We start from the raw sequence: 16,797 nt of genomic DNA, 5'->3' as shown, positions 1-16,797 counted from the left end.
AGATGGACACTATTCCATCAAATGTATGTCACTGTCAGACTACGCATTGTAACACCACACAACCGTAGTTTATTTTTTGTTGTAAAACCTGCCACTTGCTTTTTAGATTCCATCCTGTCCTTTCTTAAAAAAAACTTTTTAGATAAAGATTTACTTCACATTGTAAAATGTTCTCTTCAGGGTAGAATGTTTCCCCTACTGCTGTCCTAGTGTTAAACCTCTCCTGTCAAACTTTGAATCGGCATTTCCTCAGCTACAGACCTGTATCCACTCTGCTTCTTTAACATAACATTGTACAAAAGCTTTCTTTTATTCAGTTACACACTTCAATGAACTCTGACAATATTTTTGAATAATACTAATCAGGTCTTCCAACCAATCAGAGCACTGAGGCAACACTAGTTGCTGGGTGAATGAGGAAAAAAATTTTTTTTCCCATATTTGCACTACTTGATTTAACGGCAACCTTTGACACACTAGATTTCTTTTTTCTTTTGGATAGGCATAACATGGCTATGTCTCTTGATGACTCTGTGCCAATAGATGCCCTCTTTAATTGTATTTTAAGATGTCAAGCAATGGATGGCAGAGAATTTCTACTTCTCAGTTGGGACCAAAGAAAAGTCTTGGGCTTTATTAATGAATTTTAGAGAGGCTGACTCTGGCATTAAACCCCTGGCAACAGGTAGAAAATGTCGCAATTATCTTATCTTTGAACCTCACATTAGAAACATTTCTAAGAATGCATTTGATCATCATTTTTAGAATATTGCAGGAATGTGCAGATTTCTCATTCAAGCCAACACAGGACTGACTATTGTAAAGCTCTACTTTCTGGTTTCCCTAAAAAGAATATAGCTCAGTTACAATCACTTCAAAACTTTATTGTGTTACATTCAGTTTTTTCTAAAAGTGCTGTACAGAGAATCCAGAGTGATTGAACTGATGAGGGATTGTGTGTACTGTGTTTTAGTTAGATTAAAGTAACATACTGTAGATTTATGTGCATAGTATGTCTAAGGCCTCTGACTGTTGCATCATCTACCCACAAGGTGGGGATTGTGGGGCGCACTGGAGCGGGGAAGTCCTCACTGACACTGGGGCTGTTCCGTATCATAGAGGCAGCCGAGGGCCATATCCTTATTGATGGGGTGGACATTGCTCAGCTGGGCCTCCATGATCTCCGCTCTAGAATTACCATCATACCACAGGTCAGTGCTGAAAAGACACACAATCTTGTCTCCCAATTGAAAAATTTATTGATTTTATATTTCGGAAGTACAACTCTTCTTGTAGATTAAAGCAAAAAAATGTTAAAGCTGCAGTCGGGAGTTTTGAGAAAAAAGTGGACTTAGCCAGAATATTTGAATGAGCACAGCTCCCAGGTCTCTTCGTTGTCCTCTCTGCTGCGCTGCAGCCCTGCATTCAAAGCCCCTCCCCACAGAGGAGCCTGCCTGCATGAGCGTTGATAACAGAGGATGCCAGATATCAAAGATGTCACCTTCAAAATAACAACATAAGGCCTGATTGTTCTGTTCCTGACCAGTACAACTAAATTACAATGAGTGCCTCATATCACTATCACACTGTATCGATGTGTGTCGATAAGTAACAATCAATATTCCTCACATCGCTGTAGATGAAGTTACCAGCTAATCATTACACAGCGCAACACTTTTTCTCTGAAGCATAATTTTTTATGAATATATTTATTAGTTTTTTGTTTGCAAATTACAGCAAATCAAACAGCAAGTTGCTATTACATGCAACAAAGCAAACTTTTCTCCCTGTTCTCCCTCCCATCCCCTCTTCCCTTCACCAAATAAGTATCAGAAAGAGGTGTTAAACAATAAAAACAAAAAATAAAAATAGAGCAAAAAAAATGTTCAAATAAATAAATAAAATTAAAAAAAATAAATGTCAGAAATAATGCTGATAACAAAAGAACCCTGGATATGTTATACAGTGTATATACATGCCCAAATGGACACAGATACACATACATATATCAAGACATATATGCACACGCTCACTTTAATTAAACAAATAAATATTGGAAACAGTTAGAACATTGATGCATTTCAATGGCGTTTCTCAGGACATTATATCACACTGCATGGACATTCTACTCTCTCAGAGCCTTCTCTATATAAAATGTAGGTCTCCAGATGTCATCAAAAAAACATGTTGCTTCCGTCTAATAATGGTATGTTATCTTTTCCGTTGTCATGTTTGATGCCATCTCTTTAATCCACCTTCAATTCCTTGGTCCATTAACATTTTTCCAATTAAGGGAAATGATACGTTTGCTGGTAATATACACATATCTACAAATCTAGATTCTTTACTTTGTAATAGTGGGATAGTTGGAAATATACCCAGAAGAAAAAGCTTGGGGTCCAGTGGTAACTTCTTGGCTAATATCTGATCAATCATATTAATAATATCTTGCCAAAGGATTTCACTTTCACACATTCCTATATGCAGTAGTACATCGTTCCTCTTGCTTCATTGCACTTAATACATGTATTAGGGATGTTATCATTAAACTTATGCAATTTGACTGGGGTTATGTATGTACGCATCAGCCATTTATACTGAATAAGTTTCAGGTTGCTCTTAATTGTTTCTAAGCTTTCATACATGCCCCTTTCCAGTCTTAATGATATTTTATCACCTATATCTTCATTCCACTGTCTCAACTTATGATTTGAAGATTCATCAGACTCGGATATGAGCAAATCATACAGGGATGAAATTAAACCTTTACCATAACAATGTCCTGTAATTGCTGTCTCTAATGAGGAAGTTATAGGTATGTCCAATGAATAGTATTGAGGTGACGATATAAAATTCCTAATTTGAAGGTATTTAAAGAAATGCGTTTTTGGGATGTTATATTTGGTTGATATATCTGAATGACATGTCATATTTTCTGTACATATCTTGCACTTTCCTTAATCCCTTTTTAGCCCATGTTCGAAATCCTGGATCGCTACTCCCTGGTTTGAAATTGGCATCACCACATATAGGACTAAAACGTGGATTGATGTTAAAATATTTACAAGTATCAAACCAAATGTCAATCATGTTTAATACAATAGGCTTGTCTGTATTTTTCCTCAGATTTTCTCGATCCGCTGAATACAAAAACAAGTGAAGTGGTAAGCTAGGCCTCACTGAGCAGTATTCCAAGTCTATCCAGGCAGGGATTTTTTCAGAGGAGAAGTAAAACATGATGGACCGCAGTTGAGCTGCACAGTAGAACCACTGGATGTTTGGGCACTGAAGGCCTCCTTGGTCGTATGGTAGATATATTAAGGATAAGTGTAATCTTTGGACATTTATTTTGCCAAATAAAGTTGGTAAACAATTTTCTAGTTCTAGTAAACAATGAAGAGGGAGGGGGTAGGGGGATATTTTGGAATAAAGGTATTTAGAAAGGATGTTAATTTTTAGAATATTTATCCTGCCAATCATTGATATTGGTAATGATGTACAGCGTTCTAGAGATGAGGTGATAGTTTCCTGCAGTGAGTCATAGTTTGAGAAATCTTTTTCACCTCAGGAAAAATTTTTATACCCAAATATGTGAAATTAATTATAGAGATAAAAGCAGAGACATGAACATTGCCATTTATCCTTTCTGATTCATTAAGTAACGTTATAGAAGATTTTCAGTAATGAATTTTGTATCCAGATATTTTTCCAAAGTTTTCAATAAGGTCTGTAAGTGCTATTAAATTTTTTTAGGAACAAAATTACATAATCGGCAAAAAGTGCTATTTTATGTTCCAACTGACCCTCTCAAATTCCATAAATATCTGTTTGCGTCCTAATTGCTATTGCAAGTGGTTCTATTGCAAGAATGAACAGTAATGGGGATAGGGGGCTTCCTTGCAACCAACTTCTGGAGATATTAAAAGGTTTAGAGACCACATTATTGGTTAAGACTTCTGCAGTAAGTCCTATACAAAGCAATCTGACCCATTTACAAAATCTCTTTCCACAGCCAAAGCGGGTAAGCACTTCGAACAGATAAGGCCATTCGACACGGTCGAAGGCCTTCTCCACATCAAGTGAAAGCAAGGCCGTGTCTTTCATCGCTCTTTGACTGTGTAAAATATTCAGTACTCGCCTGACATTGTGAAACCCTTGTCTACCTTGAATAAATGCATTTTGATCCCCTCCCACTAGCTGAGGAAGCTGGCCTTCTAATCTTCTTGCAAGAACTTTGCATAATATTTTTATATCTGAATTAAGGAGGCTAATTGGCAGCATATTTTCACATTTTGTATTTGGTTTTCCCAGTTTTGGAAGCAGTGTGATTGAGGCAGCCCTCATGGATGCGGGAAGGAGACCAAACCTGAAACAACTCCAATAAGGGTGTCAGTAATTTTGACTGAAATGTTTTATATAGATCTATGCGAATTCCATCAAAGCCTGCTGCTTTTCCAGCCTGCATAGAGCCCATCGCATCTGCTATCTCTTGTTTTGTTATTTTATTCATCTAATGTCTTGCTCTCCTCTTCAGAAAGTTTGGGGATATTGAGGGCATTCAAAAATGTTGTCTGCCCATACAGGCTGGGAGAGCACTCAGAGCTATACAGTCTCTCATAGAAGAGTTTCAATAGGTTAGCAGCTGTTTTATTAGCTGATAATTCATTGTACTGAGATCTGAGAGTAAGAATTTCTGTATGCGTATCTGCTGAGCTAAATTTTGATAGAGATCAGTTTAGAGTTTGTTTTTGTTTTTTTTCTTCTAGCGTCCACATTTCCTTAATTTCAAGTTGTGCTTTTTTTTTTTTTTTTAACAAGTGAAACAAATTATTTGACCCCTAATGACGGCCTTAAATGCCTCCCACCTTATACTAGCCGATGTTTCAGAAGTGTTACATTAAAGATACAAGTCAATTTGTTTATCTGAGAAATCTACAAATGCAGGGTCCATAAGCCACTCTGGTTGGAAGCGCCATCTTTGGGGGGGGTCTCTTACAAACTTATCTTCATATATCAAGGATATTGCAGCAAGGTCAGATAAAACTATGCTGCCATATTGGCACTCTTTAATTTTGGAAACAAATAATGCTGAAACAAGAAAATAATCTATACGCGAATGGGTTTTATAGGTGCTAGAATAACAGGAGTATTCCACTGCATCTGGTTTTCCATATATCCAATAAATTCAACTCCTTAACAAAATAGTGTATTGTCTTCCTCGACCTGGTATGAGTGTTATCAAAGCCTGATCTCTCTTGAAGGATCCAGTGTGCAGTTGAAGTCACCAGCTACTACATAGTGTCCAGAGAGATTTGAAATTGTTAGGAATAAATTGTTATAGCATTTGGGGTGATCTTAATTTGGACTGTACACATTTATCAGATTTATATTTTCAGATTATAAATTACCTTGGACCATGATATATCTGCTAGCAGGATCCCCTATAACATTATGGATTTGGAAGGGGACTGACTTATGGATCAATATCATTTCTCTAGCATGAGTAGTATAAGGAGCAGAAAACACCTGACCCTGACACCTTTTTCTTATCTTATAGATATCCCCACTCAGCAGATGGGTTTCTTGTAAGAAAACTATTTTTGATTGTGAAGTTTTTATCCTGCTCATCACTTGCTTTATCTTTGCAATTTTATTCAAACCTCTACAGTTCCATGAGGTGAATTTTACCAGACATTTATCAGACATGAGTTATTTGTTTTTTTATTGATAGTGCATTGGAGAAAACATCCCCAAACGAAGCATAGTAAGAAAAAATAAAACAAACAAAAAAAAAACAAACAAAAGAACATAAACCAGAAAAAAAACACCTCTCCAGAAATGCTGCAGCATCTTGGCCCGGCAGAATTGGATGTTTCACCATCTTCTGCCTCGCCGTCCTCCACCATGAGGGACATGGCGTTGCTCATTTCTTCCCCCTCAGAGTGTTTGTCTTCATGTCGTGGTTTCTGTTCGTCTTTTTTGTTGCTCTTTGGTGGCATTTTTACTTCCATGTACTCTTATATTCACATTGCTTAAGTTTAAATCAAGTTCTGGTTAGTTTTGTAGGATTTATCACAAGCTAGCAGCAGAGGTCAAAAAGTCTTGACTACCTAGCACCTCGCCATAACCAGAAGTCCCTCTAAAGCATGATTTAAAAAAAATAATTTAAGAATTGTTTGGCTTTATTGATGGGACAGCTGAAGACTTGGACAGGAAACAGGATTAGAGAAGGGGAGTGACACGCAGCAAAGGGACCCGGCCGGGAGTCGAACCCTGGTCCGCTGCAGCGAGGACAAAGCCTCTGTATATGGGACGCCTGCTCTACCTACTGAGCTAAACTTGTCACAGCGGCATCTTGTCACAGCCTCCAGATGGTTTTCTCCTTCAGTCAGGAGGTATAGGCTCCAGTGTGCTGCTCCTGCTGCTGTCCTCAGCCATCACCTCAGTCTTTCTCTGAAGCTCTGGAGAAGGTAATCTATGCTGAGATATTTGTACTCTACTTGGAAAACATGGAGAAGCTCCAACCATTGTTCTTCTCAGTGCACAATGCCGGTGTAGCAGAGAGCTGTTGGCTGTTTGCTGTTAGCTCCCCACTGTTAGCTGGAGCTCACACTCACAACAATCGTGGCCTGCAAAAACACCTCTCTCACCAAGGCAAACAAACAGATCACTGACCTCATAGAAGACATCCGTCGACTTTCGCAGGAGCTTCAGAATAAACAGGCCCTGCTGACCTCCTGTCTGGACATCGCCCACGAACAATCCATGCACATAATCCAACTCAAAGCGGCCCTCCAGGATACTGCTCCATGCCTTCAGTCATCCTGGTCTGAAGTTGTTATCCGTGACAGAAAGAGAGTCCAGGATGCGACTGCCTCTCCTCCTCACCTAAGCCTTTCCAACCGCTTCGAGGCCCTGGCCGACAGCCCAGTTCTTCGCTCGGTACCTTGGAGGTGCCGCTGCCAGCTTTCTGCACACGGCTGCTTGTTATCGTGCGGCTCCTGGCTCTGGTACCTCTACACCTGGCGGGGCCGTCGGCCCCTCGCCGCCTGTGACCGCTGGTGCTCCGGCCGCCGGCTCGGGGGGGCTCCACGTCTGGGGTGGCTGGTTCCACTCCTGCAGCTGGGGACTGCCCCGCAGCTTCCAGCTCCGATGCCCCCGCGGTCCTGGGTGCCTCTGCGGCTGCCGGTGCGTCCTCTCCCCGCTCGGGCTGCCCTGTGTCTGGGACCGTCGTGGCGGTCCCTCCGGCTCGCTGCCCTGGCTGCCCGGCACCCTGGGATGGTGTGGGGCCCTCCTCCCCACTGTTGCTCGCCGCTGCTTAAGGAGGCCGTTCTCCTGCACTCTGGAGGCATCCACCATCCCAGGCCGCTGAAGGACTCTCCTCCTCCTGGGGCCGAAACGGCCGGTCCACCGCAACACCTGTCCAGCCAGCCGCGGCCCAGACCCTGGTCTGCCACCTCAACTTCACCCACTTTTCATACCAACCACCCTAATTATTGGGAACTCCATCACAAGGAATATCCGTTTTTTTCAACGCCACCACCTGCTGTTTCCCCGGAGCCACAGTCCCGGTAATCCTGGGAAAACTCCCCGGGCTGCTGCAGTCACTCCCCTCGTCCATAACCCGCATAGTGGTGCATGTAGGGACCAACAACCTGGCTCAGGGTGCCACCGAACTGACCAAAAGTGCTTTTAATTCCCTCTTTGACTTCCTACGCACTTGTGGAAAGTCCATTTTTATTTCTGGTCCCATTCCCACACTTGGTCGCGGAGATGCGCGCTTCTCCAGGCTGCTCCTGTTGAACACCTGGCTCAAACCTGCCTGCAGCGCTCTGGGTTTTAACTTTGTTGACAATTTTAATCTCTTTTGGAACCGCCCCTCTTTCTTCAAGTCCGATGGCATTCACCCAACCACTACTGGAAGTTGCATGCTTGCAGCCAATATTCAGCACACTGTACATTCTGCTCCACGTGACTGACTATTTACACCACACACCCCCTCCGCAGCCACTCTTCTTCACCCCGTGCAAACAGCAGCACTGAGCACACCTCCGCTCACCAGCGCCCCCCTCCGACCAAATCAGTCATTAACCCTCCCACCTGAGTCTTTCCCCATACAGTCCATCACATCACACAGACCACCTCGCCCACGCTGTACATCCAAGGCTGTAAATATCAAAAACCTGTACCCCATTTTCTGCACTCCTGCCACTCCCCACTCTACTCCAGCCCCAAAACACCTGAAACTTGCCCTATTCAACACCCGCTCACTAACTAACAAAAGTGCCATCCTACATGAACTCATCACTGACAATAAACGGGACTTTCTCTGCCTCACTGAAACCTGGCACAGACCTCTGGACTATTTCTCCCTGAACCAAACCACACCCTCTGGCTACACCTACATCGACAAAGGGGGAGTTGCTGCCATTTTCAGGAAAAACTTAAAAATCTCCACAATCTCCATCCCTCCTGCTCAGTCCTTTGAACATGTTGCCCTCAAACTGCCTGGTCCCACTCCCCTGGTCATCACCATCATCTACCGTCCTCCCAAACCAAACCACTCCTTCCTTTCTGACCTCGCCGCCTTCGTCACCCAGCTATCCGCCATATCCCCCTCAATTCTCCTGCTCGGCGACTTCAACTTCCACATTGATGACCCAAACTGCAAAGTGCAATAGACCTCCTGGAACTGCTTCACTGCCTTCACTTCATCCAGCATGTCAACTTCCCCACCCACTGTCGCGGCCACATTCTGGACCTAGTCTGCTTCGCCTGTCTCACTCTCCACCAACTCTCCAGTCTCAACCTCCACATCTCAGACCATCTGGCCATCACCATGGACTTTATCACCCCCGTCCCTCCCCCAAAGCTCAAATGCAATATTACCTTCCATAACATCAAGTCCATCAACCCCTCAGCTCTCTCTGACTTTCTGGCCAATACTCTGTCCGCATCCACACCCCCTCCAACTGCATGCCCCTCTGACTTGGTCTCCTACTACAACAACACATTGTCCCTCTGTCTTGATAAACTGGCTCCTCTAAAAACTAAAACTGTCTCATTCACTCACACAGCTCCCTGGAACACTCCCGAACTCCGTCAAATGAAAACCCGTAAACGTCAGCTTGAGCGACTATACAAGAAAACCACTCTCACAGTTCATCTCCATGCCTACACAGACCACCTTTCAGATTACAAAAATGCCCTCAATTCTGCCTGGTCCACCTACTACTCACAGCTCATCCATTCTGGCTCCAACAACCCCAAGACTCTATTTTCCACCGTTAACAAACTCCTCAAACCCTGCGACAGCACCCTCTCCTCCATCACAGTTGATAAATGCAACTCCTTCCTGTCATTCTTTCAGTCCAAAATCGACTCCATCTACAATCAATTTAGCAATCCCCCCCACCACCTCTGACTCTCAACCTCCTGCCGCCCCGACCACTCCACCCCTTTCACAGTTCACTCTCATCTCCCCCCTGGAACTCCTCCCCATTGTCATTAACATGAAAAGTTCAACATCCGTTCTGGACCCCATACCATCCTCCATCATCAAACTCTGTCTCCCAGCAATCTCCCCACTCATCGTTACATCATCAACTCCTCCCTCACCTCTGGCTTTGTCCCCCAAACCCTGAAACTGGCTGCTGTCACCCCCATCCTCAAAAAACCCGCCCTGGTTCCTGACACCATCTCAAATTTTCGTCCCATTTCAAACCTCCCTTTTCTGTCACAAATTCTGGAACGCGTTGTCGCCGCACAAATCAAAACCCACCTCCGCACTCATGAACTGTACGAACCATTTCGATCTGGTTTCCGTCCACAACACAGCACCGAAACTGCTCTCCTGAAAATCACAAACGATCTCCTCCTCTCTGCAGACTCTGGGCATCTCAACATACTGATCCTCCTTGACCTCACTGCAGCCTTCGACACCATCAACCACTCCATTCTCCTGTCCCGCCTACAAACATCACTCAACATCACTGGTTCTGCTCTTTCCTGGCTTAAATCATACCTCACCGACAGACATCAGTTCATCCACATCAACAACTGCTCCTCCTCCACTGTCCCCCTCCCTCAAGGCGTCCCCCAGGGCTCGGTGCTTGGTCCTCTCCTCTTCATCCTCTACCTACTCCCCATTGGTTCCATCATCCGCCGTCATGGTCTCTGTTTCCACTGCTACGCTGACGACATCCAAATCTACATTTCCACAAAATCCATTACCCCTGTCACCCACTCCACCCTCACCAACTGTCTGACAGAACTAAAATCATGGCTGCAAACTAACTTCCTTCAACTGAATTGTGACAAATCTGAAATCATACTCATCGGCCCAAAATCCCTCGCCACATCGATCCAGAACTTCTCCCTCAGCATTGTTAACACCACCCTGTCACCCTCCCCGTTCATCCACAACCTTGGTATCATCTTCGACAATAACCTCTCATTTGAACATCACATCAGCCGCCTAACCCAAACTGCTTTCTTTCACCTCAAGAACATCTTTCGCCTTCGTCCGTTACTCTCCTTCTCTGCCGCCTGTAGGATACTATGGTATGCGGTCCTGACATGGGCAGCACCATAAATATATAATGTAGGAGACACTGCTCACACACTACTTTGATATATATATGATTATTAATCACTGGCAATTAATATTACACTCGTTAAAGGGGCACCACCTCCGTGTTTAGTTATTGGAATAATCCGGAGGACATTATTCCAAACACCTAACTGTACAAGTTGGCTTGGACAGTTAGAGTCCATTCAAAATCAATTTATTCAATATCAATCAATATTCAGTCTCAATATTCTGAAGTAGTGAATTCTTTGCACGTATCCATCGGTTCTCCATATTAAAATTAAGTTCCAGACAAAGACAAACGATTATGCTTATTGACTAAATAATTTGGGTAAAATAAAAGACATGACAATTTTAGACGAACAACAGATAACAGAAAATGTAAAGACTGTAATTAGGAAAGTAATAAAGTCGTGTGACCGTCGGCAGATGGTAAAGTTAAAGGGTCGGGTTATATATATTAAACATTACGGGAGTAATTCTTAATACCATGAGACCCTAATCTTAATTCTCTTAAGTTCATAAGATAGAAGTTAGAACTTAGACAGAAGTCAGAACTTTGACAGAAGTCAGAACTTTAGACAACACTCATTCTCACGTGTGTGGATCCAGCTGCATGAAGACGTTCAGCCTGTTTTGTCTGGGCATCAGGAGGCACAGAAGCTTGGTCTCTTTGAGAGTTCTGGGTTGGACCACGGCACGGCGCGTCGGTCCAGTAGCCAGAGGGAAGGCCGGTACTCTGTTGAGGGACTCTTGGTCCGAAGGCCCAGCGGGTTTTCCGCCTTGGGAGCGCTGGGGGCAGAGTCGGTCTCGGCTGGGAGCACACAAAGTCTCTTTTTGTTAGAGACTCTTTGCAAGGCTTGCAAGGCTTGCAACGTTCTTGATCAGATGATCACAGTCTTGAAAAAGACTTTTCTTGGTGGTTTCAAATAGTGGTACTCAAGTTCTGATTCTGAGACTTATTCAACTTCTTCTGAATCAGGCGGTGATACTTTAACAGTATAAAATCAAAAAGAAAAGAAATTGTTCTATCAAAACTTGAATATAAGTAAATACTTAAAGTAGGGATTCAATTCGCTTGTCTTGGAGCTTGTTGCATAAATAAAAGTAAAGATTACTTTAAAAATAAAAATAAAATAAAAATGAAAACAAAGAAGAGAAAAAAGAAGGAGAAGAAGCAGGGGGAGAAGAGGACAGAGAGAGAAGCGTGTCTGGAGAAGAAGAGGAGAGAAGAGAAGGGGAGAGTGTCTGTTTTTATGACCTGCAGCAGGGGCCGGCTGACAGTGTCACCCCTCCTGTGATCTGAGTTGAGGCTTCCAAAAGTTAATCTAACTATACTATTGTATTTAACATTTTGAAATCGTGTTTTAACCTTCCCAAAACTTCACCATCTTAAAAGTCGAATTTTTGTCTTCGTGAAAAGATGCAACATGATAATGATCATTTGTCATTCAAAAGAATTATAACCTGATTAAGACATGAAGCACTTAAGTATACAACATATGACAAAGTATACAACACACAGTAGAACCAAGGACTTATACATATTCCTTGTAGTTCTATCTTTAACAAAACATATCAGACATTTAACTGGTAAATAATACAAGTATTACACAAGGAATGATGATCTTCAAATCTCTCCTCCATCGACAAAGGGGAGGGGGTTTCTGTTGACCTCAAACTTATTGAGTAATAAACTTCATTTGGGCTTCACAAGAACATAAGAAAGATCTGTTGAATGACGTTCTTACTCTATTTCGGGATCCGTTAAATTTAAGAAATTGAGATGTAGTTTATTTGTTTTTTAGGACTTTTGGGTGAGAACAGAAGACTGAAAGGGGGAATGGTATGTCAGACCCAGGAACAACAACGGTCGTAAATAACAGTTGGACATGTGAGGAGAAGAACACACAGATTAGGTTTCCCATTAAGCCTTCCCCCACTGGAGAATGTTCCAGAGGCAGAGAAACGTAGATTCGTAAAACATCTTAAATCACCACATCTATGTTTAGAAGCCAGTCCTTCTTCCTTTTGGTGTGACCAAAGAAAACTCCATCGGGCTTGACCTTGTTTGAACTGAGGAACAGGGGTTCATCTTCTTTTGAGGAAGGGGAACAGACCAGATGTGCTTAGTTGTTGTAAATTACAAAGAAGATCTCTGGTGATCTGTTTATTGCAAGAAAAACAACATCTTCCCACTCTGTGGAGAGGAGAGGAATTTGCCAGGCCAGGATATGGGGGGCTTTCAGTCCCATATGCTGGAAAAAGGAGTTGATTTGGGTTAAAGGTAATCATGGCCAAAATGAGACCACTTTAAGATGCAGAGACAAGGCTTGTGTTCCTACACGCCGAAACTCTCATCCATGCATTCATCACCTCACAACTCGACTACTGCAATAGCATCCTCTATGGCTCATCATCCAAGGTTCTCAACAAATTCAGCACATTTAAAACTTGGCTGCCCACCTCCTTACCCACACCCGCTCCCACGAACACATCACCCCTGTTCTGCAAAACTTACACTGGCTCCCTGTCCCACATCGAATCAACTTCAGGCTCCTCCTCCTCACCCACAAAGCCCTCCATAACCAGGCCCCTTCCTACCTCACAGACTTGCTCCACCATCACACTACATCCCGCAACCTCCGATCATCCGACGCTAACCTCCTCTCACACCCGCTCAGGACCAAGCACCGCACCTGGGGCGACAGAGCCTTCTCCATAGCCGCCCCCTCCCTCTGGAACGCCAACCTCAAACACATCCGTGGCTGTTCTAACCCATCCACCTTCAAATCATTACTCAAGACCCACCTTTTTAAATCTGCTTTTAACCTGCAACAATAGCTGTCTTTCTCTGTGCCCCCCATCAGTTTTTGTAATCACAAACACAAAGTTATTTGCACATTGTTTGTCCTTATATGTACTTTTCATTTATTTCTCTTTGTATTTTTCCTCTGTTTTTGGTTTTATGGAAAGCGTCTTTGAGAGCTGTAAAAGCGCTGTATAAATAAAATGTATTATTATTATTAAACGGTGCCCCTCTAAGCATGATTAACGTTTCTTAACGTTCTTATTTCTCTAAACAAATTCAACCACTTCATCTGCCCGGCCATTTGAAAGACACTTTTGCTAACCAGTAGCCATAAACACAAAGCTAAACACCAGAGTTAGCATACAAGCTAGATTTAGCAAAAAGCTACATAGCTCAACTGCAATATCGTACGGCCATATGCGTTATTGTGAGTATTACTGTAACCGCTGCCACCTTAGCCTTGTGGTTAAAACATAGAGTGAAACATATCAAGCAGGGGTCCTTACTTGTCCAGCAGAAAAGCAGCTAACTCAACGTCGCTCTTGAGTCCACACAAATCCTGCAGCTCCCTCCACCTCTGAAATGACGCTCCTATATTTATCCTCGCTTTCTCTCTGGCTTGGTCCAATTCTTTCTTTTTACACTGTTTTTCGTCATCAGGCTTCTTATTTCTTCTCTTTGACATGGGCAATGGTTGGGCATTTTTCAGCTCTGTTGTTGTTGTTTGTTCTCTGCCCTTCTTTACAGTTTGGCCATGAATGTATCTGACCGGGTAAGAGCAGGTTGCGTCTGCGCAGGGGAAGGGCTCTGCCGAGTATGCGTTGCGCGAGGGAGGGGGGCTGCCACTAGCGTATGCATGAGAGTGATTGACACTTCTCAGACACTCTCCTTGCAAAGCAAATTAGGGCCACTGGGTGGAGCCACAGTGGATTTTACATAGCTTACCTGTATCGTATTCTATTGTCGCGACCAGCTGTCAGAGAATTGCATCACCTGTCAAAGAGTTCATTCATGTTTCTCACTGTTAACACCCACAATCTTGTAATCATCCAATCATAATTCCCCAAGAAACCCGCGCAGTGTGAAACTTACCTGTGGGAAGTCTATTTGTGTGTCTCAAAGCCGCCAGTATTTTTGGTCAGTGGAGTGTTACCTCAGCATCCAATCGTGTTGAAAAGTCTGCATTTTTGTTGAGTGTCTCTGGAGTCTGTGTCAGGAGGAGGAATTACTTGGTAGATGTTTATTTACCCAGTCAGAGCTTTTCCAGGAGTCGCCAGTCCCGACGTAGCTTAGGCTGACACAGCAAACCCGACTTACTACTGACCACTAACTGACTGATCCACGGTACCATGATTACCCGGTGTATGTGAGTCCCTGGTGTATATATTGTAAATAATCCCTGTATTTGAACTATGAATACAGACGCTGCTATTTCAGTTTTGATTTCCTGGTTTGATTTGTTTTGTGGGGATCTGCGGTAAAACCTGGAGCGGTGCTTTGAGCTGCCTTTCTTTTGTGGTTGTGAACTGGATTGAACTGTTTTGGGATTGTGGGAAAACCAGACTGGATTGAACTCTGAGACTGTGGTACAATCTTTCACATGCACACACTCACACACTGTACACCAATATTGCTGTTTGCTTGAATAATAAAACTATTGAACACTGAACCGAATTGTGGTCCATTTGTTTTTTGCAGTGCTTGTTTTTGGTGACATGTATTCAATTTGCTGCTACGTGCTATTTGCTTTGTTTTGTATGGTTTGACTGAGCTTTTTTCTTATGTTATAATTATTATTTGTCAGACTACTTTGTTTTGTTTGACAACTTTCTGATCATAATGACAATTTTAGCAAATATAACGCAAAAAAATTTGATTGTGGAATTTAACAATAATGCAGAATGGTCGCCGTCAGATCAAATAATCACAATCTGGCAATAATTTATTCATTGCAACAGGCCTAGTATGGCTTCATTGTACTGAATTCTTATTGTGACTTTATTTGGTTGAATTGGTAGGACAATTTTTGTTTTTCCATTTTTGATAGTTGTGCGGAGCGGCTGATATGTTCTGGTATCACCTGGGTTGAGGTTCTGAGCAAGCTTAGTCAATACTTAACGTCAGAGTGAAAACACCGCCAACCACTGATTGGTCAGGAAGAATTTTTACTAGAATTGCCACTCTACAGAGTCCTGCATCCTGGTCTCATGATGCAGGGCTGTACGCTTAGCTTTTTCACTAGGAGCACAGGTGCTCCTAAATTAAAAAATTTAGGAGCACAGAAAAAATTTAGGAGCACTTTGTAATATCTTTAACACAATTTTATTATTAACACTTAAATCACGTACACAGTAACACACATGTGCACTCAAACATATAAACACAGTGCCATCATAAGGCCTACTGCAACCCTCAATTAAACACAGAGAACATCCCTGTCCCACATCTTTTTGTAGTCAGGTCGCCTGGCACTCTTGGCTGAGTTTTAAGTTGTAAGCTATGACCAGTGTTGGGCACGTTACTTTTAAACTGACTGACCAACTGAGTTAGTAACTGAATTACTCCACTATAAAAGTAATTAATTACCAGGAAAAGTAACCATTGCGTTACTTTTATTTATTCCCCCTTTTGAGCTCGGCATTCATTTTAGCGTACTCGGCATCTATATGTATTTAGAAAATGTATTTATGCATGGCGGACCGGCTCCTGTTCTCCCCGATATTTTACCAATGAGTGCTCTGAAGGAGTCTGAGTCAACTGTTGATAACAGGAGCAAGTTCTCAACAACATACGTCTATCATTGCATTCAGTTCAGTCTGTGTCACAAGTTTTTGTGAAGCTGTTAGCGGAGCTCACGTTAGCCACACCTGGCCTGCTATCATCATCATCAACAGCGTCAGCAACGGAGTTTTTGGCCAGTGTTAGTTTTGTAGAAGCGTGTGCCGCTGAGAGATGCTTCATTAGATTAGAGTTGCTTACAATGGACGTGGACAAAGGAGATTAAAGTAGTGTCTGTACTTCCACTTTGAAAACGTTAACGTTCCCTCCGGACTCTTCATTGCTTCAGTTCACCTCTGCTAGTTTGTGTGTGTGAGGCTGCTGTGTGCGTGTGTGGCTTGTGTGTAAACCGAACATTGCCACTGATTGGCTTAAGAACTCTCACTCAACGTTAGAGAGCCAATCATCACCACTTATGCGGCTGTCTCGCCCCTCCCTCCTCCCTCACCGGAGAAAAATAAAACGGCTCTGCAGCTCCGGTGGCTGAGAGCCGAGTCGGATGAAAACAGCTTCAATGATCAACTTCAGTTTGTAATGCGCCACATTTGATAGTCGGTAACGGTAACGGCGTTGTAACGATGGAAATGGTAATTAGTAGATGAGTAGATTACCCGTT

General features: G+C 42.9%; 1 protein-coding gene across 7 annotated transcripts in view; it reads left to right on the top strand.

Annotated features, from left to right (window-relative positions):
• The window catches only part of abcc1 (ATP binding cassette subfamily C member 1 (ABCC1 blood group)), a 76,899-nt gene that overhangs the window by 55,672 nt on the left and 4,430 nt on the right, over window positions 1–16,797 (top strand). For 6 of the 7 annotated variants that reach the window (XM_030409562.1, XM_030409559.1, XM_030409560.1 and 3 more), the window contains one exon: window positions 1,053–1,211. In XM_030409562.1, the coding sequence (XP_030265422.1) occupies window positions 1,053–1,211 (159 nt within the window). Of the gene's footprint in view, window positions 1–1,052; window positions 1,212–4,012; window positions 4,645–16,797 lie in introns of those variants that run through there. The other variant, XM_030409563.1, reaches the window with a different exon arrangement.

The sequence above is a fragment of the Sparus aurata genome, chromosome 24, assembly GCF_900880675.1.
Source record: "Sparus aurata chromosome 24, fSpaAur1.1, whole genome shotgun sequence".
NCBI lineage: Eukaryota > Metazoa > Chordata > Actinopteri > Spariformes > Sparidae > Sparus > Sparus aurata.
The sequence above is the reverse complement of the archived record's forward strand: the minus strand, read 5'-3'. Positions and strand labels throughout refer to the sequence as shown.